The 27908-nt window shown below is 39.8% G+C and overlaps 1 protein-coding gene across 2 annotated transcripts; it reads right to left on the bottom strand.

The window, feature by feature from the left end:
- Window positions 1-2973: 2973 nt before the first annotated feature.
- Window positions 2974-27827, bottom strand: klhl14 (kelch-like family member 14). 2 transcript variants are annotated; one of them, XM_037083819.1, is made up of 10 exons: window positions 26466-27827; window positions 24269-24531; window positions 17065-17965; window positions 14952-15073; window positions 10179-10268; window positions 9499-9577; window positions 8914-9104; window positions 6855-7013; window positions 5652-5809; window positions 2974-4379 (listed from the first exon to the last, which is right to left on the bottom strand). In XM_037083819.1, exons 2-10 carry the CDS (start codon window positions 24315-24317, stop codon window positions 4239-4241), a joined length of 1890 nt encoding a protein of 629 aa, XP_036939714.1. In that variant the 5' UTR covers window positions 24318-24531; window positions 26466-27827; the 3' UTR covers window positions 2974-4238. The 2 variants fall into 2 exon arrangements, with proteins under 2 accessions (XP_036939714.1, XP_036939715.1); XM_037083820.1 differs by lacking the exons at window positions 24269-24531; window positions 26466-27827 and adding an exon at window positions 18873-20124.
- Between the last annotated feature and the right edge of the window lie 81 nt (window positions 27828-27908).

The following is a 27908-nucleotide window of genomic DNA, read 5'->3' as shown; positions in this document are numbered from 1 at the left end:
GCTCCGTTCTCACAGAGTTCATCAAGAGTTCGACTACAGTGCATCTCTGAATCTGAATTTTTTTAATTGAATAACTTTTGTGCATGCTTAGAAGAAAAAAGTGGGCTCACAAAAGGTTACAAACACAAATAGATACTAAAAACAAGATGCCGGGGTAGGTGAGGTACAACAGGATTAAAGCACAGAATCACCCTGCAGGGGTTTTTAACATTCTCGTTAGCAAACATGAAAAAAAAAAGACTGAATATGAAAAGAGGCGCCTGCAGCTGCTGTACGTTGATTTGGCACCCTTGCAAGAATAGATGGAACATAAAAGGTTTCAGGATAAAGAAGTTCATTTCTAAAGCTAAATCCATGTTCTCAAAAGAGACAGATCACACGGAACCTGTCATGAGTGAATCAGATAAATCGTTGCTATTTTGCATGGGGAAACTCTTTATTCCAGCACTATCCACTGCGATATGATGCTTGTCTGCTTCGTATGTTTTCTTCTAAAAATCTTTAATATATTCCTGCTTATAAGATATATGAAGATAAAGGTTTTCTCCACCTTCCCTCCAGGCCACAAGAAGTGAGTCCACGTGTCTGAACTATTATGAAACCAAAGCCAAGGACAGAGAATACTTTGTCTGTGATTAAAGCAGAGCCATGATGGTCCATGTACTTAATTAAAAGGTCGTCTCTGTTCATTTTAACCACTCCTGATATTCCCCAGGCTGGGGAAGAGGTGTTAGCAGTGGGACTGAGAGTGGAGCAGAAACCATCTGCCTCCACCGGCACTGAAGGGTAAATGGAGATTTTCAAATCCTCACCAGGCTCCACACTCAGCATTTCTCCGTCCAGACCTCTAAATGTTTGTCCTGGTGTGTTTTGTTAGTGATCGAGTCTCCTGTGATTCGACTGACCAGAGAGGAAAAGCGTTCAAATGCCTCCTCGGTGGGTTGTTGTCTGACATGTTTCTCTCTGAGGATTTTTTTTTTTTTCAGACAAGAGGAACACTGTGTGAGTATTTTCTGCTGTCCCGCTGCCATATTGTGTGAATTAGATATGGATTTATGTAATCTAGCAGAATCATCTCAGTGAGGAAATAATTGCCGTATAATCCTCCAGGCACGTGGCCAAGTGGATGCATGAAGTGGAGACGTCAAGCAGAGAAACTGCTGCCATTGAGAAGAGGGGGGGAGGAGAAAAAAAAAAACCGAAATGCTGGAAATAAACCACCAGGTGTATGGCGTGCGTGGGGACGAGCATGCTGCTTGGTGCTTGAGACAGTTGGTAGTAAATGGTTGGCAGATCAAATCTGGTCTGGCGTGAGAGGCTGGCCTGAGGGTAAACATCAGGTTCGCTTCCCATGCTTGCTGGTTCACATTTTACAGAATCCTGCTTTTTTCTAATGCTGTGTCTCAGTGTCAGATTTATCAATAATCGTAGCTTCTCCAGGCTTTATTATCTACGACAGTCAGTCTAGGAGAGGCTTGAAGTGAACTGCAAGTTGAATGAATCTCTCTTTGACTGACATCGACAAGTCAAGTCAACTGTAGGAGGTGGAGGGATCAGATAAGTATCGAGGTCTGGCTCTAGTTTGACACGGCTCCAAGTGGAGCGAGCAGAAAGGGAAACTGTTCCTCCTGAAAACATTTTTAATGTCCTTATGAGCTGCGAACACTTGGCTCGAGTTGTGTCTCTGAGCTTCATTCATATCAAAGTGTGAAGTTGTGTTTCTGATCATGTAGATGAGTTAATAAACAGATCTGTCCCCCAAACTTTTGGTTCATAACTCCAATTTAAAGCCATCCCTGCTCGATCGGGTGAACGGCTGAACCAAAGAATGATTTTGCCTCTTTCCGTCTGATTAAATTTCAGGCACAAAACGATTCCAACAAAAATACAACCAAGACTGGCAATTATCTGTGAATGTAGAAATACATTTTCCTGTGTCACAAGTCCATCTCAACGTCGGTTTTAGCAAATGTGAGCTACAGTAGATGGTTAACATGCAAGGATATGACCATTCATCATCCTGATGATCCTTGCCAGGATATATTTTGGGACATCATCCCAGTAATCATCAAAAATATGCTTTATACTCTTCAAATGGCACGAACACGTACTGGAATCACTTAATCTTACCATCCCCTTCGTGGCAATTCAAAATAAATCAGGAAATTGGAGGTCAATCATCACTTGTGAATGTTTCTCATCACGATTCACATTAAAAGCCTTTATTGTCCCATCTCTAGAGACAACTTTGGCTTCATTTGAGTTAAAATATGTTGAATTGTCTCCCATCTCATCACTCGCATTAAAAACCACAAGAAAATCTGCTCATATCCTGTCTCGAAAAGTGGAAGAAGAATAAGGAGGAAAAAAAGTCAACAGATGCTATTTTAGGCAATGTAATGGGGGACTGTATGAGGTTGAAGTAGATGTTTACATCAGGCTTACAAATTGTATCGTATGATAACATTTATTGGTGCTAGTTACTTTTGGGACATTGTTTTTATAACAAACTAGAAAATGAATTTCCTGTTGAAACTGCAGTGTGAACACCATGATGCAGATTGCTAGAAATGCAGGAATTGCATCACACAGCCTTACCAAGAGCCAGGATGCGACCCAGTGATTTTGCAGTGGAGAGCATGGAGATGAGCTCAGTGCTTTAACCTCTTGGCCACTGAACCGAACAGCAGAGTCAGCGTCACACTAATTATCTTTTTAAAAAGCATTTAGGACGTGTACCCAGCGTCCCCGGTATAAACCACACCTGTGTCTAGAGTGTCAAAGAACTGAGAAAGGTGTTTTAATCATCAAGAGTCAATTTATTTTTCATATTCTAAAATGCAAAGGACATAACAGGATTTGAGAATAAATCCAAGGTCGAGTGCACAAAAATGTTTCACTGCAAGCGATTATATACAAGAATGAAATCAACAAATCTTTACAGAATTCAACAGGTACTGCATCAATATTTAGAGTCAATTTTTTTTTTTTACCTAATAACGTATACTAGACTGGACTCAGATTCATTTGCATTGAAGATATTTAGCACATTAATCAATTTACATGTCAGTGAATTAAAAGTGCTGTATTAAAAGTCCACTATTAGTGCATTCAGGGCCACTGTATGCTCGTTTGTTTTCAATACATTAAAGATTAAAATCGAGGTAATGCTACGCAGCCTCATAAACGGGCCTGTTGGCATCAACTTGGGAAGGAGGACAAACCAAACGCGCGTCCTCTCATCTGTTAACACGCCACCAATAAATACATCGGCTAGCAATTACAATTTGATTGTACCATCACTGTATTATTAATGTGAACATTAGTGCGTCAGAATAAACAGCAAACCTTGATTTGTTTTGCTTGCATCATGAAGAGCAGTGGCCACAAACGTGTGGCGAGCAGGTAACCCGTGAGGAACTCTCTGTTCATCAAGTTATACAGAAACACGACTTCAGTCTGGATGTAAATTATTATCAAGATAATCAGTTCAAAATTAGGGCTGGGTGATATGAACACACCCTCAAAGACTGGTGTGTAACTGCGTCTTTTCTTTTTACAGTATTCTGGTTTTAGTTACAATGTGAGCTTAATAATGACAACCGCAGCAAGGGAATGTTTCTGAAACGACACAAAGATATGTTCATTTTTAGAGAGAGACAACAGAACAGCTGCGCTATGATCCATCCAGGTGATGCTGCGGGATAAGTGCACAATCCACCCAGAGAGAAATGAGTTATAATGTGAGCCATGAAGAATATTTATACACTTTGATCATCACCCAGCCCTAGTTTAACTTGAGTTTGGGACTGATCACCTTTTTCAGTCCATGAAACAACACTGCATTTTGCTGGAATTATGCCTCTACTGAATACAAGATACAATGGATTTGAAAGCTATAATTCAGTTCAACACTATGCGTGCTATAGAAGAGAAGCCAAAAACACTTACTATCAGTTTAAATTAAATCAAACATGAAACCGACCATTTCTCAGAACACAGATGAGTTTAAATACATGAGTTACACAATTCCTCTCCTTCTTCTTCTTTTTTTTTTTGTCAAACCTTCAGCAGGGAATAACGAAAGTGCTCTGGTCAAACCTGTAAAAAAATAATTTATACACACCCCCGTCGTCTGACCGGAGGGTTTGTCACAAAATTGTGGACGACTGTTTTGCTTATCAATCGTCCTCCCCCCATTCACTCTGCTGCTTCTCGCCCTCATTCGCCAGTAGTTGTCATTTGTTAAAAGGAAGGCAGACAGGCAGTATGACGTTGGAACAGGCTGGGCCCGCTAAAGGCTCTGCCACCTCTCCCTCCAACTCTGTCCATGTTCCCTTCTCTGGGCTGTAGCAGATGGTAGAAGACTTATAGGCCCCCTGAGGGAAAGAGGAAACCAAGTTACTCTCTTCAGTCATCTTAAGAAAACACGGTTTTATACAAATGCATGTAGTCAAAAAAACAAGTGGGACAACTTCAAAGATGAAATCTGGTGATTTTCCATATTCTTTTGTGAAGAAAGTTCTTTAATATCACAAAAACAGACAATAAACCCACTAATGAACATTGCTTGAGTATTCGAGGATTGATGCAGCTTATTGAAACAGAACTGCACTGTTCTTTAAAAAGCACAAGGTGTCACGTTTGGTGATGATGATCCTCCATTATAATCAACATATATATCCAGTGATGGAATGTGACTAAGTAGATTTACTCATGTACAATTTGGGATGCTAGTACTTTATTTGTCTATTTCCATTTTCTGCTGCGTTAATATCCACTCAAATATTGTACTTTTTACTCCACCACATTTATTTAATATCTTTAGTTACTAGTTATTTTGCTGATTCTTTGCTGCATCAGAGCTAAAAAACAAAAACAAGGCACTGATTCTGATAATCGGAAAAATGCTGAATACAGAATCCAACAATCAATTGACCCCAGCATACAGTATAAACATGCATGTCAATATATATGTAATTTACTTTTCCTTGTACCTCTGATGCTTGATTACATTTAAAGGGGCCTTATGTAGCAATTAGTAGAAATTTATATGTATTAATTACCTTTATATTAGCGATATGTGAGCATATAGTAACACTACAGGAAAAAAAGAGCCCTTCCCCATCTCTCTTGGTTGTCTATACAAGCCTGTGGGTGATTTGTTTAGGTTGTTTCTTGCTGCTGGACTGTGGATTTCTTTGTAAAGGACACAGATTTTCCACGACAGTCCAAAGCATGTGATGTATGTTTTCAAGTGCATCGCCTCAGTAACTCAGTAACAGAGCTACAGTTGCTAACGTTAGTACGCAATATAAACTAAAGACCAGGTAATACTTTAACACAATATCTTTCTTTTACTGTACTTCTGGGAATGTTTTCCAATACTGCAAATACAATAGTGTTATAGATGTAGATATATATGAATCCGCAGCTGAAAACAGTCCCAGAAGAATCCACTATTTACTCCTGTTTGAGTGACATTTGCTAAAAAACTATATAGCCCAGAAATTTAAATTTATTATTCAGCCTTTTTAAGGATGGAAAGTAGTCCCGACCCATCGAGGCAAAGCGGAAGAGAATTACAACAAGAGCATTGTAGGTCTTTTCATGGGATTTGTTCATAGTAATACAAATGTGTGAGAATATACCATGCTCCAGCTGTAGCCTCCCACAAGAAAGATGCTGTCATCCAGAATAGCACAGCCTGGGCCGCTGCGACCCTCAAGGATAGGCGTCTGCAGGATGTTCCACTGGTCAGCTTTTGGGTCGTAACACTCCACCAACATGACGTCTAGATGGGAGAAACCTTTGTGAGAGAGGAAGAAAATAAGAAATAAGCCACTTATTTGACTTAAAAAAAAACCCTATTTTCCTACTTTTCACTCTTCTTACTGGTTTTTCAGTGGGTGGGACCCTGTTAGAAAGGAAAAAAAAAGCCTCATGCTTGAGTTGTGGGGTTGTTTGCACTTGCTAGCTGCATCTAAAAATAAAATCAAACCATCCAGTATGTCCAGTTTAATCTATGCCAGTTTTCTTTAAACTGTTCAGTCAGTATACACTGATAGTGACATAACAGCCACACTATACACTGTATATTCAGGTAAATACAGGAGAGAAATAACAGATGACACATTGACATTGTTTGTTTTCTTCACTCATTTCTCTCAGGGCCTCTGAAGCCTTGTGGATTATATTTCCAAGCATCTGCTTTTTCCTGAAAGTACCTGAATATTGCCACATTCTGAAGCCAAGGCCATTTATTAATATCTCCCATTTCACTACATATAAACTGAATGTGTTTTACACTGAAATGGACGTACAAACGCACAGAGCCACAAAGTAAAGACAGTAAAGAAGCCATAAAAGCAAACCATGGACAAAGACATTAACAGTTATGCACAGACACACATGCAGTAATGAATCATATGCCTGAGAAAATAGAAATAAAAAAAACAAAAACAAAACAGTTTGCTTTTGAATGTGGATACAGTTGTGACAGATCTCAGAGCACTTATGGAAAGTTTTTACAAGCTGAACTTGAAACAGTGGCAGCGAAAAGCCAATTAAGTAAGTGATGAAAGACAGTATCTCTGCTTTTATTATTCCCATTAAAATGATTAAATACAAACTGCATGAAAGAAAACAGCAACTCAGTTGTTTGTCCTGTTTTTTTCATTTGTATCTTGAATGATAAACTCTAAAAGAGAAAGACTGCTTATAGGTCAGAGAGCGTAATAAAGTTCATTGTCACGCTCACAATGGCAGCATCGCTGTCACGCAATTTTGAAAATATAAATTATACAATCTTGACCTGTTTTTCAGTTCATTTCCCGAAATGCTCGGGTACTTACCTTTCAAATGGTTTCCACCAATAGCATATAGGCGGTCGTTCATTCCAGCTAGGGCATGAATGGCACGCTTTGTGTTCATATCCTGTTTCCGAGCCCACACATCCATTATAGGGTCGTAACAGTAGAGCCAGGACACGTACTCTCCATTGTGAACTCCTCCTGCAACAGGTAGACGCACAACTGTGCCGTTAATGCTGTGACTCATTGGCTGCTCTTGTAACACAGGCTGTAGGGCAAACTTGCATATAAGCTGATCAATGACAGTCCTCATTAAAAAAAATGTATTGATCTACTGCTGAACCTTATAATTACCCGGGTTCTCATGTTAAACCATATCCTAACATTATCTTTAACATATAAATTAATACCTTCCTGCCAGATGTGCTCACAGAGAAAATTACTGGCCCATTTTTTAAATGCTATCTTCACTGACTAGATGTCTTGTTTTTGTCTGATGGTTAGCAGTGTGTCAGCGTTAATGGCGCTTTCTCCAACCAGCTCTATTCAACCACAGGTTCCACTCAAGGTTAGTGCCTTTATTCCTTCTTTCTTTCAGTTTCATATTCTAATGTCTGCTGTGTTGCATAATATGGTACAATAGCCACGTCACAGTTCACTGATGATTCAGGGATAGTCAGCTTTTGGAAGAGGAGGATTTGGTCTTACTTTATGGCTTACTGCGTCAGTGTCATGAGTCTTTGACTGATTTAAATGTCAGTAAAACAAGAGGTAGCATTACATATTTCAGACAGTGTTACTATTGTATAGAATTCATATTGAAATCATGTCTTCAGGAATAAAGATGCCTTTCTTCTTTGTTTTGCTGCCCATCATTCTGAGAGAAGAGTTTGAAATGTGCTGTTGGGTACCTGGAGACAGGCAGAAAAGATGTAACTCCTGATTAAAGGGAAACTGATTTCACACATCAAAGCCTGTTTACAGGTCTTAAGGACCGCTACTGCATATGTGAAATAAAGTTGTAAAAGTTTGGGTGGCTAATGTAGTAATTAATGTAGGAGTTGGACAAGGAAGCAGAATGTGTGAATAAACAAAGATATATCTCGTTCTGAATTGATTTTGATCCTTAAATTAAATCTGTTCATTGTGAGTCAGTCTGTTAGAGGAGTACGATTATAAATCAGTGCTCTTTAAACACAATATTATCGTATTACTGTTGACACTTTCGCACTTTGTTTAAATGGAGCTTGTGAAATTTTGGCTTGGTTAAAGGTGTTATTGAGTACATTCAGGCGCTAAATGTGGCAATCCACCCCCTGCTTCCATTGCATTCATGAGCAACACCACTGTTGTATGAATCATCTGCCCTCTCATGTGGTTGCCAGTTTGTTGTACTAGCTAACGTTGCTAATGCTAGCTAGCAAATGTTGCTGCATTTCTGCTTCAAAACTCCGAAAGTATTATCAGTACAAGGAAGCACTTCCGGAGCTCTTAAAAGTAAGAGCTCATTATGGAGCAGAATGACTGTGTTAGCAGACTTCAATGTTGCAAATGGTTTATCTTTAATCTACAGAATATAATCTATGACAATGCAGTGTATTTTATAAACTGTTCACATGTTTCATGTATTAAATCTTATTCTAGAAAGTCATTAGTAACTGTAGCTGTCAAACAAAAGGAATTGTGTAAAAGCCTTTCCGGAGGTTGAATTGATGTTTATAGTAGCAGAAAAAGGAAACGGAAAAGGAAATCTATATTCTAATGAATAAAACTACATGAAGTTTGTACTTGGGTTTTGTACTTAGTTACCTCCATGCTCTATTTTGTACTCTGTATGTGTTCATAATTGTTGTCTATAGTCATTGCTGTTCTAACATGACTGCACATTATCCATCTTGATAATAAGAATTATAAATATTCTTAATATAAGCAAAATTCTTATGTGTGTATTTATCTTTTTCATATGCTGAACAATGAACATCAGATACCTTTTGTATATTTTACTTATATCTACTTAGACTGCAAAAAGTTAACTGGGGTTTTTCCATGACAAAGGGTGACAAGACAATAACTGTGACTGAGTGACGGCTTCTCTCCTGACCTGATATGTAGATCTTGCCGTTGTGCACTGCTCCTGCATGGGCAGCCAGAGGCTGCGGCAGAGAGGACACGTAGTTCCACTCATTGGTCTCCAGGTTGTAGGACTCCACGCTGGAGAGGTAGCCACTCTCGTTCCTACCACCAATCACATACAGGTGCTTATCCAGGCGGCAGGCAAAGAAACTGGCTCTCCTGAGGAGGGAAGTGTCAACCAGACAACATCATTAAACCAGCAATGACGAGATATCATAGGACTTTCCAGTTTATTTTTCTGGGTATACCAAGTTTTGGATAAGGTTTAGGAAATATAATGACTTCATATATTAACATATAATAAACAGAATTGTAAAGATTGTAATCTAGAGAATTATACAGTGTCTTTAAGCAAACTGATACAAAAAAATCTGAAGAAAAAAATGTTAAATCTATTAAATCACTTTACCACAAAGTTGTTCTTGTGTTTGTGTTTCTAATGTTTGTGCAGTTCTCCCAAAACCCAATTAAAACCTTCACTCTCTTAGTGCATCATCAGATCTAAATGTATATACACAAGAACAATTCTGTATGCAACCACAAACAGACTTACCTCTCCTGCATTGGAGGCAACTGTATCCAACTGTTGAATCTGGGATCGTAGCGGCTGACAAAATTAGTGCTGTGCTTTCCTGTGAAACAGATAAAATCAAGATCAATACCACTGGCTACTTTAATGACTTACAGTAGTTCAGTGAGTCTTGCAATGCAGGCTATGACAGTGCTCGGTTCTAATTCACTAGCTCTTTGCCAAAGTCCTGGATTCATTACTTCCAGTACTTTAGACTAGACTTCCAGTCTATATAAATGCCAGTTGTAAACAGCGTTGATGTTTACTGTTATATTGTTATGATAATGAGTGTAATAAGAACAACAGGAAGGTTGTTTTTTTATCGTTTACTGTCTTTGTTTCTTTCTACAGTGTGGCATTACCAGTGTTTTCACAAAAAGCACTCAACACTTTTACACCACAAATATTTCAGTGTCAGTAACAGTTATTTTTCATTGCCAATTATTTACAAGTGTTGACTGGAGTGTTGTTTGTCCACTTAGAGCTGATCTGGCTCTGGGACGAGTGTTTGAGACTATCTGAAAGTGTTGCATTAACTCTGATGGCTGAACTTGCATCAACTCTGGCGCAGAGGAGCGCTCTCTAAATTAATTAAATGCTGACGAATTTGCCTCGTGAGGTCACTGGCAAAGCGAGACATTCAGTCTGTGGTGTTACTGTACCGTTGGGGTTCCACTGGTCCTCTCCGCCCAGCAGCAGCAGGAAGTTCTCCACCTCCACCACGCAGTGATGGGCACTGTTGTAAGGCATTACTGGACGAGACACAAAAATCAAAGGCATCAGTCATGAAAACATGAAAGCTTTTATATGGTGTATTATAAATGCACGTGTTGTAGAATATCCCCAAATGAAGGCAGCCCTGACCTTAACCCTAACTAGGGTTGTAATGTTATGACATTTTCATGGAATGATAACCTTCTCAAAAAAAATAAACACGCAATTTCATGGCAAAACAGTTACACAATTATTATTATTATTATTATTATTATTATTATTAGCATCATCATCATTACATGTGTCACGTATAATACCGTATAGTATAGTATAGTATATTGAGTTTAATAAACTCTAAATTACCCCATGAACATAAAGTTTAATTTTAAAAACACAGTAAGTTGTGGTTCTAACAATTAGGGTGCTGAAAATATTATCTAGGAATAAACAATACCACTGTTTATTTATGGATAAAGCTTTATATTAGGTACATATAAGATTCTTATTAATCTCAATAAGAGTATTTAAGTGTTAGTAATAACAAAATAAAACACGTCCATTGTCAGGTAAAACTTTTGCTTACAAAAGTTTGTAATCTTTTGAAGTTTTTACAATTGTTAACTGCATTACAAACTCATATATTGAGTTTTACTATCTTTCCTATTATGTTATTGTTACACCTTTACAAAGCTTCATAGTTGCTTTATTAAGATTAATCATAATGTCTTTAAAATTCATTACAAAGTCACTACACAGCTTCCAAATCTAAAATGAGAACAGTGCCCTGTTAAGGTTAGTAAGTCCTTTATAATGCACCTGTTGTTTCTCTAAAGATTATTTTTATTGGCTTTTGCCTTTAGCACAATAGCAGAAGTGGAATTGAGCCCTAAGAACCAGAGGGTTTAATAAGTTTTGTGTAAGTGCATCTAATTGTTTTATAATGTCTCATGATGTTTCAACTATGTCATTATTAACACATATATAGTCTCATTATTACAAGGACCAGAATATAAAGCTTTACCAATTTACATATTCAGTCAGGCAACACAGTACATAGAATTTTGTACACATTGAAATCTGATATCTTATATTTTGTACCTTTAGCGCCACAGCTAAGCACTTTTTTCTCTATTTTTTTAAGGACTTAACTTCCTACAAAAATGAATGCCCTCAGATAAAATCCTAAAAAAAATGTTTTCCTTCAATGAATTATAATACAAACAACTACATTGAAGCTTTCAAAAAAGTTAGTCACAATTAAATAATTCATATAACATATGAACATACAAAATTATTATCTTCACTACACAATGCAGTATTTGTCCTGGCTGTGTTTGTCATCCAGGGACTATTTTTATTTTTGTCATGCTGCATGTCCTATTGTTTAACGAGAGTGCTCATGTTAATGTCAAGATTGATTTAATTTGCGATGTACTCGCTACAGCAGGCCGACAGTCTGGTTACAGTGACACAGGAAAAGATCTATTCACAATTGTCAGTGTGAGCCAATGTTATGGGATTGATTTCTCCTCTTCATTGCTTTGGTTTTGTAAACTTCCAGTCATCCATCCACAGGAAGTGATTTCTTGTGGGGAATCAAGCCTGTTGACTCTTAAGCTGGAACAAATGAAAGTATGAAGCAGAGTAAACGGACTGCTGTTTCTATCCATCTTTCTATCTGACTAACTGTCTGTTTGTTTGTATCTATATATCTGAGAAGGAATCAAAGTTTTTATTACACTGCAACACTTTTCCTTTTCTCATCCTCTGATATTAAAATATCCCAGAGCAGCTATTTATCTCAAAATATGTTGCGCATATTCAGTAAATACGATCTTTAGTGTATCATGCTCCTCATTCTATGTTAGCACACGTTAGCATCAATGGCTACAGTCTCACAGCTGCAGCAGAGCTCTGCGTGGAGGATTTCCCCTTGTGTATGTTTTTGTGCTCCCCTCCTCTCCTCTCCTCCATCTTCTTTTTGCTGAAGTGACCCCATTGAGATGTAGAGAAATGGTCTTAGGTGACAGTCATAATGAACATGATCGTGTTCACTCAATAAATCTCAGGCCCGGTGCTTTTTGAGCACAAATCAGTGAAATGTTAAAGCCCACCTGTCTGTCTCCATCAGTCATTTCCACTGTCACCCCCCCAACGCCTGATGGATCACAGTTGCTGCAAAATTAGACAGCCTTGAATCTCATTTCTTTCCAATTGGCCTCTCCCTGCAATCTCACTCTGGCTGCCTGACATGTGCCGGTCCTCTATGGGAGGGGAGTCTCAGATAGGAACTAATACTACATACACTAAACACAGCTTTATCTCGAACGAGGGGATTAGGTTGCCTGCCTCCACTGCACCTCAAAGACGAGTGCCATATGACTGCCAAATTCCCTTACATGCTATTTACATTATCATTCAGTCAGCAGTATATAGGACACGGATGGGCGGCTTTTTATTTGATGTCTAGCGACTTGTACTCATACTAAAAATCATCTCGCACCCACGTGAAAAGAAGATTACCGCTTTACAGTATGTCACAGGCTACAGTGAGAGGAGCGCTGTAGGAGGATTTGGGACATTTGCCCTCCCTCTACAGGTTTCTCGGATACCTCTGAACTGCGGTATAAGTGGCAGGCTATAATAACTAAGATAATAGTCTGGTGGGAATAATAACATTAATTATTCTCCCTTCTACAATGTGCAAGAGCTTTACTGAGAATATAACCTGAAAAAAGAGGGTGAAATTCATCCACCTATCTCCCTGAAATCTTCCACTAACCCCAGGGGTGAACAGCCACAGGAGGGCAGGATGAGCACGTCCTCTTACGAGATGGACGCCATCACTCCAGTCTACAGTGAGCTCTAGGGCTCACTAGAGGGAGTCAGAAACCTCTGCATAGAGGCACAGTCGGGGTTGGTTGAATGACTCCACAGCTAATGCACCACTGCTGCTCGAGCTCTGACGTGCCTTTAACACCATTACAATTGCATCCCGCTGAGCAGAATTCCTTTGTTCTAAACCACGCTGCGTAGATGAGGTCCATTTCCAAGTGAGAGATTTTAATATCAAAGCAGGAGATGGTCCAGCATTGTGACTGAGCCTGTGTCTGCCTTTGTCTCGTGTGTGTCCACGCTGCTGTGGGTACACTAGATGGCAAACTTTACACTGGAATCAGCGAGCAGTAGATATATCAACGTGGAGGGATCAGATTCTTTCCCAAATTGTGTTGATGAATGTCTTAATCAAAGGCTGTCCCTCTCAGGTTTCGCCTCATTGAAAAGTTATGATTGAATGTTAATAATCTTCTATTCCACATCCATTGTGTGGAGGCTACATCAGATGGTCACTGATGTGTTAAGGGGATGATTTTGCAGTTTTGTCCTTCCACTTGGCCACGGACCATTTGAGTGTTAACTTTTTAGTTCTGAGTGATGGAAATCCCTGTTGACCTTTTGCTTGTTGCAGTTTATACCCATGAGTGTGAGCTAAATGAGAAAATGACTACGTAAACAGCAGTGAGTTTCAGGCTGTTATGTATAAACGGCTCCTTTGGTAAAATGCACCCTGATAGATTTGTCCAAACAGGAGCTAAAATAACAAATGGCTGCCAAGAAATGTTCCAGCAGAGGGTGAGAAAGTATCCAAAACTGCCTTTGAATTTGAGACACAACAAGAGAGACACCACACTGGATTCATGAAAAACTTGTGGCATCAAGTGCTAACAGAAACTGCACAATGATAAAAAAAAAGACCCTATGGCTAATATGTACGAATGAAGAGACACTGCTGAGATAGGGTCCCAACCAAAACAAGAGGACAAAAACTCAATATATCCGGCAATGATGATTCAAAGCACAAATATGGTTTCCCATTAGCTCTCACTTGACCTTTGCAATATGGCAACGATGTAGTGGTGAGCCTCAAAAGGTCAAGGAAGACAGAGAGAAAACGGAGCATAGGACACTTTGAAGAGGTGAGTCCTGCAGCGATGTCTTCAAATGTTTTCTCCATGGACACAACATTTTTTTCAATAGAGTAGATTTTTTATAAAAAATGAGTGCAACTTGCTTTCAATATGACATCATGAAATCAATTTCATAAACTGTACCCTAGTAAAAATCCCTACAGATTACAGGATATATCTTTTATCTTTGCTATTTAGTCAATAAATCATACAATGTTTTTGGATGTTTGCAACATCATTACAGCAGCTGTGCTGCACTAACACCATCCATCTCTCGATACTTAACTCATAGGTCAGCAGGGTAATTCCATGTTACCTTTTAGTACAAATGGGGTAATTCAATCTCATGTATCGATCGCTGTGAGTGACTAATCAAGCTACATTTAAAAGCTATTGAGGAAAAGATGGCATTCATTATTGTTCTATCTCTGCCACAATAGATCATTAGATTCAAGTAAATCTCATCATGCATCCTGCCAGCATATTTCAGCAAAAAACAAGGGAAACCGGGCATGACGCTCCACAGTGCTGTGAAGTCACGCTCTGATTAAAAACTTATATTAAAAGTGATAGTGATACATTATTACCTAAAGGATTTAGGGAACTCCTTCCCCTCATTTTCTGTTGGAAATTAACCTGTGTTAAAGTCATCCATAGGAACAACTTCCCCTCATCATAAAAGCCATGAACACAAGATGCCTCGGGTTAAAAAGGAAGGAAAAAAGAAGAGCAGCAGAGCCTTTTGCTACTCACTTGTGAGGATCTTCCATGTCTTTTTCTCGTCGTCATAGTACTGGACCAAATTGCTGGGGAGACGATCAGGTCCAGGAGGCAACCCACCCACCAGTAGCAGCATTCTCTTATTGGAACGGATTCTGTAATGTCAGAAAGTGTGGGTGTGTGGACAAGTGTTAGGAAACAGAGAACAAAACAGGTATTAAGGCTTGAAATAAAACCCCCGAAGGAACACTGAAGCTTGGACACCTTCAGTTCCTTCATTTACATAATTCCTTTGATAGAATTAAAAGCACTTGCATGCCATATTTCTTATTTTTCACTGTGAAAATACTAAATGTATGAATGGAGTAATGATTGAATTAAATAAAGAACAAATGTATGGTTAAATTAATAACTGCTTATTGCCTGTGCACAAATCCTGAACTTGAGAATACTAATAAAGCAATATGTGGTCACGTTTATCATGATTAACAAAACAAGTGCTCAACAGAGTACTGATGTGTTATTGAATGGTTATTGTACTCTAAAGATATCTTTTCAATTAGCTGTGAAGCGAAGACGGTCATGCAGGGTGCCATGCTGGAGGCTAAAAGCGCAATTGAGTACATAAACCTGCCTATACAGTGTCTCCATTTCATTGGCTGAGATGATTCATGTGACATCTCTCAGCCAGTCGTGAGATATTTCCTGCTGTTTGTATATGATATATAACCCAAAAGCCGCACACTTTACTGTACATTAATGACCATTATCTGGCGCCTAATGGATTTTATAACAAATCCACCAATTAATCACAATATGCAGTAAAAAAGATTAAGAGTAGCTGGCCTTTATATTCAGTCACATTCACCTTTTTTTCCCCTTTTTCATATTTTCTTTTTTTATGCTTGGGTAAATCACCGTCGTCTCGGTACATTCTCTCGGCTACTGGCCCACTCTGAAGTGTTTTGGGGTTATTCATATGCAAATGAGCCCCTGGACATAGATAATGGTGATTAATTGAGAGAGGAGAGAAACAGTGGCACGTGAAACTAATTATGAGGATTCCTGACTCTTTGCTCATTTAGGTCCATATGTGGTGATAGATATGTTATTGGGATAATGTGGTAAACAAGACACATGGAAAATGATTCCACTTGAAGATTCTTTGTGCTAAAATTGATTTTCAAGTTTGGAGATTCTCAGTGTCGGGGCTCTAAATTGCTCCTTGAAAATATGAGATTAAATTTGAATATTGAGGCCATCGCCACTCAAAATAATTTCAGCCTTGACTGTACAGCCAGCACTGTAAACACAATCTGACAACAGCACTGTCAATCAATCAACTCACTGACAGTGTCTGTCTATTTACCTACTCCTCAAAGTGCTGATCAGGACAAAACCGGAAGTAAGACGTGCAGTTTGGCCTATTTTTTAGTGAGTGAGACATGTGTGTCTAGCCTGAATATAGGGAGCATCGTCAGATTGCTGCTTCATTGATAAATGCTGCATTTTCTATATAATATACACTCAAATATATATCAAATTGCCTCTGACTATATTTTTGCTTACTGTGGCCTCAATAGCTCAAGCATTCTTGTTATGCAATTACCATGTAATTTTGGTAACAATTCAATTACAGCATCTGAAATTGTATTCATGAGTTGCTACACATCAAACGCAAAACCTTTATCTAGTTTTCTGCATGTTGTCTACACTGATTACAGAGCAATTACACAGATGTGTGAGGAAATAAAGATTTGTTTTTTTTCTTCACTAAAACGTGAGGTAACCTTGTAATTGTGGATACGGTGTAGCAGAGAGTAGATCAAGCCCCCTGACAGCTGGCATTCTTGTACAGGAAAACCCCCTCAACCCTCATTTACTGGGCCTGAAACCTCACAGCTCAGACTGACCGCCTACATGGTCCAGACTACACAGGCGGTGGGACCAGTGCTTGAGCAAGTGGGCAATACTTGAGTCGGCAATTTGTTAAAATTTAACAAGGGGGAGGCATTTAATTGCCTTCCGTCCATTCTCAAACAGCTCAGAGCTGTGTGTGTGCTTGTGTGTGTGTGGGTGGGTGAACTCATGTCTGTGTGTTTTCCTCTTTTTGTGTCTGTGTACATTTTGTCTGTCTCATCCTCACCTGCTGGCCACGGTCTGCCTGCAGTGCTGCCTGAAGGGCATTAGGTGGTAGTTCATGGCATCCAGGAGTAGTTTCTGGCACACGGGGTCACTCCTCATGAAGTCAACAGACTGCACCCTCTCCACCAGCTCTGGAGCAGGTATGAGGGCGAAGCGCAGCCTCTTCATAAGGTCCGGCGCATAGTGCATGCGAGTCTCCCGGTCATGCTCCAGCCAGAGGACTGACATCTGGAACAGAGCCAGCTCTGACTCCACCGGAGGTGGCAGAGCATCTAGCATGGCGCACATCTCCTCAAAGTTCAGCAGCAGCACATCCTCCACCAGGTACTTGTTGGCCAGCTTCTTGGTCTCATCCAGTCCATGGAGTGCGGCAATCTTGCAGATCTGCTTGTAGTTCTGCACTGAGATCTGGTCGTTGAGGAACTGCACGCTGAGCTTGGTAATCTGGGGGATGTTGAGGATTTTGCTGACTGACAGCACCTCTTCCACTGTGTCCAGGGAAAGAGTCACGTTGGCAGTATACAGGTACTCCAGCACTAATCGTAGTCCAATGGAGGAGCAGCCCTGGAGTACCAGGTTATTGATGGGCCTGGCACTGGGGGTCACCAGCTTGTCATCAGGAGAGGATGAGGGGGTCCCACTGCTGCCCTGGTCCCCTTTGCTCCCCTCATTGTTGATGACATTGTGAGAAGAGAAGAGAGATCTGAAATACTGGGAGCAGGATGCCAGCACAGCTTTGTGGCAGTGGAACTGCTGTCCCTGGGCAGTGAGAGTCACATCACAGAAAAGCTGTTTTCTCCATAACAGATTGAGCCCGTGCAGCAGGGTGTCACTGTGTGTTGGGTCAAAGGTGGATGTTCTATCACCCGATCTGGACATGACTTCCTGACTGTGAACGCCACCTAGGCAACAAATAAAGCATGCAAGCCATTTACCTCAGGTCATTTATTTTGCACAACACACGGTAGCCTACAGATGCGATCAGTCAACTATTACAACAGAATACGATTTCTCGAGTAAGTCATTGAACAGATCTCGCGTCCGTCCGGCGGGGAGCGACCATCACGCCATGCCTGCCGGCGACAATCTGCATCCAATACGGCTCCGGTCGCTTTCAACTTTGAGCTCTGGTCGTAAAGCAGCAAACAAAAACGCAGTAGTTCCCACGGCGTGCCACTCTTATTCATTTCTCAACTCGAAAAAAAAGACGCGTGGTGGTTTTAAATAGAGGGGCTGAGGTTTGTGAAGGGCGCTGTCAAAACAAAAAAACAAAAAAAAAAACGAGGATACGGAGATGCTGCAGCGCGTCCCCCCCTGCTCTCGGCTGAAGTTGTCGGATAAGGAAAGAGCGACGAGCCGCCACGGTGGACGGAGAACATGCAGCATTCAGCGTACACTTATCCCTTCTCCTATCCTGCTGCACACCCCCACAATGAGGACATTACACATCGCACAGATTGTAAGGGAGTCATACAAAAAAAAAGCAATTAGTTTGTCTCCGAGCCTTCAGCAGCAGCAGCAGCAGCGGTACGGGCGCGTTTTCGCTTTTTTTTTCTTTTAGCCTTCCCTGAGTTACGCGGACGTGAGTATTGAGAAAATATTCGCCTGAAAATGCAAGCTTTCGGCAAAGTTAAACGTAAAAATGCACATCGATCGTTACTTCGGCACTACACGAAAGCTATTTCTATGTGCGTAATGTGTGTAAAACTTGGCACAAGCGTGCTGCAAACGTTTGTCGCCGGATTCACTAAAAGCGCCTGTCACAACTAAATGATGTGAGCAGCTCGCCTGAGAAGGAGCCAAACTTACCTGACTTCAGCTTCTTGACAAAAAAACAGAAAGTAAGCTTCAGGTTCCCCCAAAATAATCTCCCTTGAATTTTTCCTTTGTTCTCCTTTTCTTAAAAAAAAGAAGTGTCCTCTTTTCTTTAAAGTCTATAGTCGGTGGTGCCTCAGAATAACCATTGATTCCAACTCATAAAGTCACTATTTCAGGTTATTTGTTGACGTTGATCATTTGTTCTTCTGAATTAACAAGAAGTGTGTGAGTGTGTGAGAGGGAGCTGTGCTTTCTGCAAGAGAAGAAGAAGAAGAAATATACGTGTGACAAATTATGCTACCAAGAAACAACACATCATTATCCTTGGGCCTGGGGCTCAGTGAGTCGTAACGAGAGTAATAGGAAATCCACGGTTGGGGAGAGAAACGGTCGTGCATGGCCGGTGGAGAGAGACCATGCAGGGGTATGGATGCTGGAGAGACTCGCAAAATTATGGCTCAAGGCTATTGTAAAAACTGTCGAGCGTAAATGACTGCGATTTCAAACATCTATGGAAGAAAGAAAAGAGAAAGGGGGAGAAAAACCGAGTCTTTCCCTCGCTGTTATAGAGAGAACCGTCAAGTTTTAGTGCGCATTGCTAATTAGTCAATTTCTCTCTGCCTTCACAGCCCGACGACTTTGCTGCTGAGCTGAAACTGCTAATTTCTGGGACCAGCCTTTTTTTGGCTGTGAACTGGATGGATGAATGGCTTGTCTCGCACAAATGACAAAAAGCCCCTGCCTTAATCTCCATCGCCAAAATAACCCCTCATCTCATTCTGCTCCTGCTAGTCCTTCAAAAAGAAAGGTGCTCTATGCAAACTCAAGTTTTGCATCTGTATCATAAATAACACATGCACTATAATGTACACACATTGTTTATTCTATAGAATTAAACACATAAACCCCCCACCTCGTTTTCCCCCTATCTGTGTGTGACAAAAGCATCAGCATGAAAACACAACACATGCACAAAGTCAGGTAAACTTATAAAAGCAGAGAAAAAAAAATAAACAGTGTTGTCATCAGGTCATTGTGTCACTACCTGCAGGCCTGAAAACACAAAGGGTGGAAACCTAATACACTATACATCAGTGCACAGTAGTGTTATGGTGTATGTGAGAGTCCTGTTTGGATATTTAGATTCAATATACCAGCACACTTTCACAAGATCGGGTGTTTTCCCATTAAGTTTACTGATAATGAAAAAGACTCTTTGTTGTCTTATATGTAATTAATAGGACTTTACCAAATACAACCAATAAACAAAAAAGCCCCGAGGTACTTCCAGTCCTGTATAATCTAGTCAACGTCTTAATACGTTGAGGAACCTTCGTTCACGTCAGCCGCAGTGAAGTTTGGGGTCTGGATGTCTTTGAAAAACTTGAAAACAAAGCTGTCTAATCTCATCATCCAAAATTAAAACTCCCTCCCCTGCTATGACCCTTTTCATCATGAATAATCAGGCAACAAGAAAACCTCTAATCATCATCATCATCATCAGGTTCACACCAAATGGTTGCAGGTTTTAAAATAAGCACAAAATAAAATAAAAAAAAATCACATTCTTGCAAAAATCCAATCAAAAACAAACAGCTTCAAATGACTTATTAGGACACAGTAAACTGTCAATTAAATAAAGAGCTCAATTAGAGTAAAAAAAACTTACATGCAGGACTCCCGTGGGACCGCAAGTGACAGATACCTCACAAGTTATGAAATGACAGATAGGGATAAATGGGTTTGTTCATGTACTATGAAATAGAGCAACACCATGCTACCGTCAAGCAATAACAGGCCACATATAGGTAGCATTTATAATAGATGGAAGCGGTTTGATGTTTGAGTATTTGACAAGCACGCAGCCTGCGTATCCCCCACTTGTAGTTATACTGAGCAATTTCAATCTACATGAACTCTTACGAGATGACTGATTAGACTGCGCTCTGCATCTCAAATAATAATCATCACTGAAGGAAAACTGTGATACTGTAGTATTAATCTGTGTTTTGCATTGTTGTGTACGGCCATTATGGTGTTGCCTTGTTTTCACTTGACACCACAGAGAGCATTACAGTAGAAGTCCACTGTATTTCACTTCGGAGCCACATACTGTTATCTGTGTTAGCACTCAGTTAGCACTACATTACCCAAGTCTCAAGCGAGCTATTCTAACGCAATAAAATGACCATTTCCAACTCTTTCAGCTCTTTGTAGCAACTCAGTCTCCTGAGGCCACTGGTCTTCAGATTGCAGGGCGTTTATGGTTGTAAGTTGTTGCAGTGTGCAGAGGGAGGGGAGGGGAAGGAGGGGGGGTCATCAGATAAGAGAAGAATTTCCAGACTAATTAAACCCTTTGAGACAAAGAATCACACCACAGTGATTTACAACTCTCTGTACCAGTTAACCCGACTCATATTTATCTGTCATATTACTCAGATACCATATCTACCTCCATGGATAAAAAGTCTTTTTGTCCTCAACATTATGGGAACACAAGAGGGAAGATATTAGAGCGAAGAAAAAAAAACAAGTTACATGAGATTTAAAAACTGTAATTCATTCAAAGAGATGCTGCAAAAAAAAGGTACACAACAGATCCCAGCACTGATTATCTACTTCATACAATAAGCTCCTTTTTTTATCCTCTGCTATACAACTTCCTGTGTAATGCTTACATGATAGCACGAAAGTCTCTTTATTTATAACACAGGAAAATTAAACTAAACAACACAAACCTAGACGTTTTTGTGGCCTTGAATAACCGATGAAAGAGTGAACGCTTTAATCTAATCAGTGCAACGGAACAAAACAAAAGGAGAAGCTCCAAAGTTGTGAATAGCAAAGTCTACCAGGCATAATTCCTTTTGCTGGCTGCTGCAGAGGGGGTATGCTAAGATAGAAAGTATTATTTTCCTAAATGGAAGGTGTCAGATGGTCACGGAAATGTGATCGGCTGTTCAAGATCACTGCTTCCCATCTGCAATTTGTGACGTGTGAAAGATTCAGCCCAAATGTGCTCACCAAGCGTAAATCCTCAGCACTTTCTCTTATCGTGGAAAAGCAAGATAACCAGCTGTTTACAGATCAGAGAACATATCATATTAATATCATGGAGAGGGTGATAGCATCTTGTTTGTAAAATATTTGTTAACTAAGTGTGGTGTGGTATGGCAACCTATAAAGTGAAAGTTGTAATTTATGTGCTAGTGAAACTGTTATAGTTTAGAGGTTTTTGTGTGATAAAAAACGTTTAAAGGGGGGAAAACAGAGGATGCTGCAGGAAGCATCTTCAAAAAGGCTTTAGTGGGACAAGACTGAATACAAACTGCAGGTTACAGTAAATACTAAATTATGAAGCAGCATTATATCAGCAGTAACATTTAAATCAAACGCCTGAACACAAGCAGGGTTCCTTTGTTTAAACATCTGCCTCAGTGTATTTAAATGATTTTAGAAGAGATCACAGTTATGTGTGAAATGATCTTATAATGTGATAGCACTGCTCTGGATATGGAAACAGGGGGTTAAGGGGATCTGATTGGGAGTTCCTGATACAGAATCTCAGCAAACTGTAACTTTAACTGTTTGTGGCAACGAATGTACCAGTTTGTCACATCCTGATATTAGCTATGATATAAAAGTGGCACAAGCTTGCACCTGAAGTAGGGTTGTCATGATATACCAGTACTGACAATAACCATGATGTTTCAAAATTAAAGATTTATATCACGTTAATATTACACATATGATAATTAGGCATGGGACAACATGAACATTTCATATCATAATTATCTTGCCCAAAATATATGTGATTCACGATAATATCCCAACAATCGACAAAACTAAAATACACTGGAATCACTTTAACCTTACATTTAGTTCAGAAACAGAAAATTATCATTGCATCACAGAGAGAACACACATCATTTTACCTGAAAAACAATCAAAGAATCTCAAGAATCACAAAAAAAGTACAAACTATGGTATCCTCATCTCCTTGTTGATTTGTTAGTTTGGAATGCATAGTATTTACACACATGATGCACACATATAATTTGTTTTAATGGGGGATACAATGCAAGCTATGCCCTCTGACATAGTGACAGGCTTACCGATGTGCTAGACAGCCCTTTCAAGCTATTATCTAGATAATAAAAAAGCACTACAATTAACTTGTGTGTGTTTTTGATCCTGATTCTCAGTAAATTATTTTATTGTCCCATCCCTAAGATAATGCAATAAAATCGCCTCTTATATAATTATTTTCGTCTCTTTCTGTTCTTGCTTTGTCATAGTAGGTGACATTAACGCACCTTTATGCTGGGTGCCACCTGGCCTAAGGGGGAGAAAATTCCCCAAAAATGTGTTAGGCACTCTTGTTGTATCTTTTGTACAGTTATGGTTACAGACTCTCTCTCCTGCTCCCTTAACTCATATTTTCAGTGTAATTAATTTGTCAAAACAGTGACAAAACACACAATACACAAAGCTGACGATGAATTTGACTGTTGGTATTCGAGTCCGACTGATACTTGATATTTGGAGCCAGAGTAAAAGATTCTGATATCGATATATCGGCCAACATACAAACTATTTTTTGCAAAGGTCCCTCAAATGTGGTTATCAAACACAAACAACGATATGTAGCATTGACAAGATATTAGACAGTTTAAACAAAAAGAAAATCTGTCCGAAACCCTTTTTCTGCATCATAATTTAAATAAAAAATTCTTACCAGTGTATATTGGTCAACATATATGCTGATACCGTTTTATCTGTCACAGGCCAGTATCAGCCAATAATATCAGACAATCGATATATCAGTCAGCATCTAGCTAGCATTTTTTTCAGATTTCCTTTCGCAATTTCGTCTTCATCGTGAACTCTTTTAATCATGATAACCATGTAGTGAAAACCTGACATGAGCCCTGACTTGATGAGTCAATAAAAGTGAGGACAAGGTAAACTTGAGTGGATGCAGTCGTGCAATTTACTCGATTCAATATTTTTGACATATATAATGATACTAAGACTGATTAGCACATGCATGTCATCTCAGATCAAAGTTAGTCAGAGATGATTCATAAAGCGTCCACGGGGTAATAAATTGGAGGCACTTATATTTGCCATTCAGGGAGTACAGGAGGCCTGCTGTTTGAAGCCCCTAGATCCCCACACATGGCGTAGCCACCACAGACACGGCTCAGAGAGTCAGCCGGCAGCCGGGAGGTGAGCAGAAAGGAACAGGCGGTGTCCCCTTCAGAGTGAGCACAAGAGCGTGTGTATGTGTGTGTACAGTGTGTGTGGCATTTCTCAAATGACAAAAAGGATGCCAGTTGTGTGGTTCATGTGGGAGGAGACATGGAGGTGGTGTGGAGACTCACCTGAGGGAGAGTCTGGACTGGTGGGACCGGGGCTGCAGTGGAGACCCATAGATATGTAGGGGCCGCAGGAGGCCACTGTGCCGTGGAGGAGGTTTGGAGGGCTGGTGGGAGAGGGGGCTGCTGTTGCGCAGTCTCCCCAGCGTGATGCATCTACCTTCAGGGTGGCAGCAGGCGTGGAGTGGGGTGCGATGGAGCGAGCACGGGCTCAGTGGCGCGGTCACCTAGGGACGCTGAAGCCGCTGTAGCAGGACTGATAGTTATTCCTTGGGAGAATTGCAAGATGAGCCCCATTGTATTAGCAACCCCCTTCTACTAAAAGTGTATCAATGTTCTCAAGCCTTTAAAGAATAAAGTTGGGGTGCATCAGAGAGGCAGATGCAGGTTGACTTAAAGTAACATCTTTAAGAAAAGACATACCTCAACAATGTTGAGGTAGTATGTATAGTCTCTCACAAAGAATAAAATGTAAAATATAATCATGAACAAGGTCTCTGTAATTCAACACAATATTATAAAGGGTATGTTTTACTGTGAATCACAATGACTATTCTGTTCTGTTGTCAGAGTTAAACTTCAGTAAATTCCTTTGGCAATGGGAAGCCAGCAAATTATTCCATACTGATTTGAAATTCTCAGACATTAAGCTTTTTAATTTCCCAGCCATACTTTTGTGTTGTGACTGTTTGAGTCGTATGTTTTAGAAATTCTCTGTGTCTAATATGGTCAGCACTCCCAATTATTCACTCCACTGACAAGTGAAACAAATGGGACCAACCAGTGCATTCTGTATTATCTACACCCCTTGGATTCCCTGACAATAATTAATACAATGGCAAGCTGCTGTTAGCAGCCCCGACGACATGAGCTCAACAACATAAGCTCTCCCTTTCCAAGAGCTCCTGAGAGGAAATTACATCCAGGGCTGAGGTCATATACATTGTGACCACTAACAGTCAGGTCATATCATGCTACAGATAAAGGTCCTAGTGTGGGGTGCTGTTAACATCACCAGGTTATTACTCACATCATTACACCATGAATGCAAGGTGCATGGAATATGTCAAGAATAATATGAATGCAGCTCTGCACACAGATAGACACACAGCCTTTAACCATAACCATGTCCCATACGTATCAGGGAAGTTCATTAACATGCCACATGATATATCTGAAGCAGCAGTGCTGACCACCTCGCTGGTATGGTCACACACCATTATGTAGTGTTACTTCATTTGCTTATAATACACATAAACAGGAAAACTAACATAAAAACTGCTTATACTGTATGAAAGCAGTCTTCAGTAATTAAGGTGTGTATTTCTCCGAAGGACAAATAAATGCAGACACATTTAACAGTTAAATGACCAATATATCCTTTTGCAGATTTGTCATTTAATCATACTAACCCCTCTTATTTTAGCCTGCAAGGATATTAACAGGTTTTTTAATTATAGAGGAGCACATTCCCCCAACATCCATTAAAGGAATGCCATGCTAATTTTAAATCCTCGCAGCAGGCATTGGCATCAACAGAAGAAAAGTGGATGAGTTTCTCTTTAACAGCTGTAATTTGTGTTTTCCAATCACCATGCTGATTTCTGCTCATTATACTCCGGTTTCACACCGGTAAGTGAGCAAAGTTTGGATTGATTGACTCTAATTAACTAAAAAATGTTCCAAGCCATGGATTTATTATCATGCTAGCTAGCCACAAATGTCAGAGACTTTCACAAATTATTATCCTGTTAAGATAAATATCTTCGAAATCAAACGAGTGTGGAAACACAAGGAACATGTATTGTTCTACTGATGAATTTGTTTGGCATGTTTTCTGCAGAGTTCCACATTAAAGACTCACCTGGGCAAACACACTGTTCCAGTGTATTGTTAAGCTCCACAGTATGACTGAATGACAGATGTTGTAGTCACCTAAACTTTTTCAAGGAACACACTGCCTAATAACTCACTGCAGTGTATAAATACTGAAGGAAGGAAGCAGTAGACAATGTTTAAAATGGTGTAGTTAAAATAAAATAAAATCTTCTCTGTAGGATAAAAGATATTAACAGTTAAGTAGTGCAGAACTGCCTGGTCCACTCGATGTTAACAGGGGACCTATTCCCTCTTGTGTGCTCCAAAACTTGGCAGCATCTCCCTCATTGATATTTTAGACACAGTAGCACCTCTCTCCACTCACATTCTTTCCTTGACTCCATCAGCTCCATGGCTCAACTCTCCACTTGCTCATGAACAAAGACAGGACGGTTTGACTGGACACCTCCGTATTTCCTGGTTTTTAAAGGATCTCAAAACAGAAGTTTGGGTTAGCTGGAGAAGACAGAACGTTGCTCTGATTCACTTGGCTTCACGTCAACGATCAGAAGCGATCACCGGGGTGAATCCAAACGAAACGGGCCCATCGTCTGCATGGTGGCGCCAGGCTGAAATTGAGAATCATGCTGCCTGTAAATCAGATTTTCCCAACATGTCGCTTGCAAAACAAGCCTTAATACCAAACCACACAAAATCATCTAAACCAGCTTTGATGTCTCACAGAATACAACAACACAGTGAGGCTTGTGCCATCCTCATCATAATGTAATAAACATGTAGAAGAAAATACATCTGAGCTGTCAAATAGCCCCATCAGTATTTCCACAGTCCACCCTCTTTTAGAGTAACAGCATTAAGGTGTGTGCACTGTGAGGCACGCCTGCAGATAAATGTGATGACATCTAGTTGTGGCTCACTTTCATTTATTTAGGGGATTGATTAGATGCAAAGAGAGTAGATAAATGTGTTGGGGAGGCACTTTCATTTGACATATTACCATATAGTCAGTAAGGAATATGAGACGACTGAACATTTTTCTTTTCAAGGTGCTTTTAGAGATCTAGTGGCATCATGGCTTTGCGAGTAGCTGATATGAGGTTAGAGCCATCATGCTTGCATTTTTGTGACTACAATTATCATACAGCATATTTAAGTAAAAAGAGCAGATAAATAACTTTTTTTGCATTCAGAAAACTATAAAAATTTTAATTATTTTATTCCAGTTGAGAGATTAATAATAATCCTTCACTGGGGATGAAATGCTAGGGCCATGTGAAGGTACTAGAATGGACCATGCTGCAGTCAATTATGTGTTTCTAAGGTTGTTGTGTTCACACTGCCCCCTTCTGTCCCCATAAGTACAAAAGGCATCCCGTGTACCAACAAAACAAAAGCATCTCTATCAACCAGACACAGACAGAAGGAAAGGGCAACACATATTTCTAAGGAGCAGCCTGAAAGCATCGACCTTGACACTAAAACTGCAAAAAGAAAATCAACAGCAAATTGTACACTTTGAAGGGTTATATGAGCATAATTATTTAGTAAATGAAAATATTTAAGTCAAGTATTGTTTATCTAGAGACATCTTACTTTACTTTAAAAGTCTATATGGAACAGGCATTAGCGTTGTGTACCATTAGTATGACATTGTTGAAACATGATGAAACAAAAATCAATTTTCCACAAGTACTAAATGTGATTCAGTTAAGATTCCAAATTGAAAACAGTGTTTCCCCAGGGTTCTTTAGAAAGCCAGTGGATAGTGCGCACACAACATCCTTTTGTGCACACTATTTACCCCTGG

Source organism: Acanthopagrus latus, chromosome 21, assembly GCF_904848185.1.
Source record: "Acanthopagrus latus isolate v.2019 chromosome 21, fAcaLat1.1, whole genome shotgun sequence".
In the NCBI taxonomy this organism is placed as follows: domain Eukaryota; kingdom Metazoa; phylum Chordata; class Actinopteri; order Spariformes; family Sparidae; genus Acanthopagrus; species Acanthopagrus latus.
This window is presented reverse-complemented; position numbering and strand designations above follow the sequence as displayed.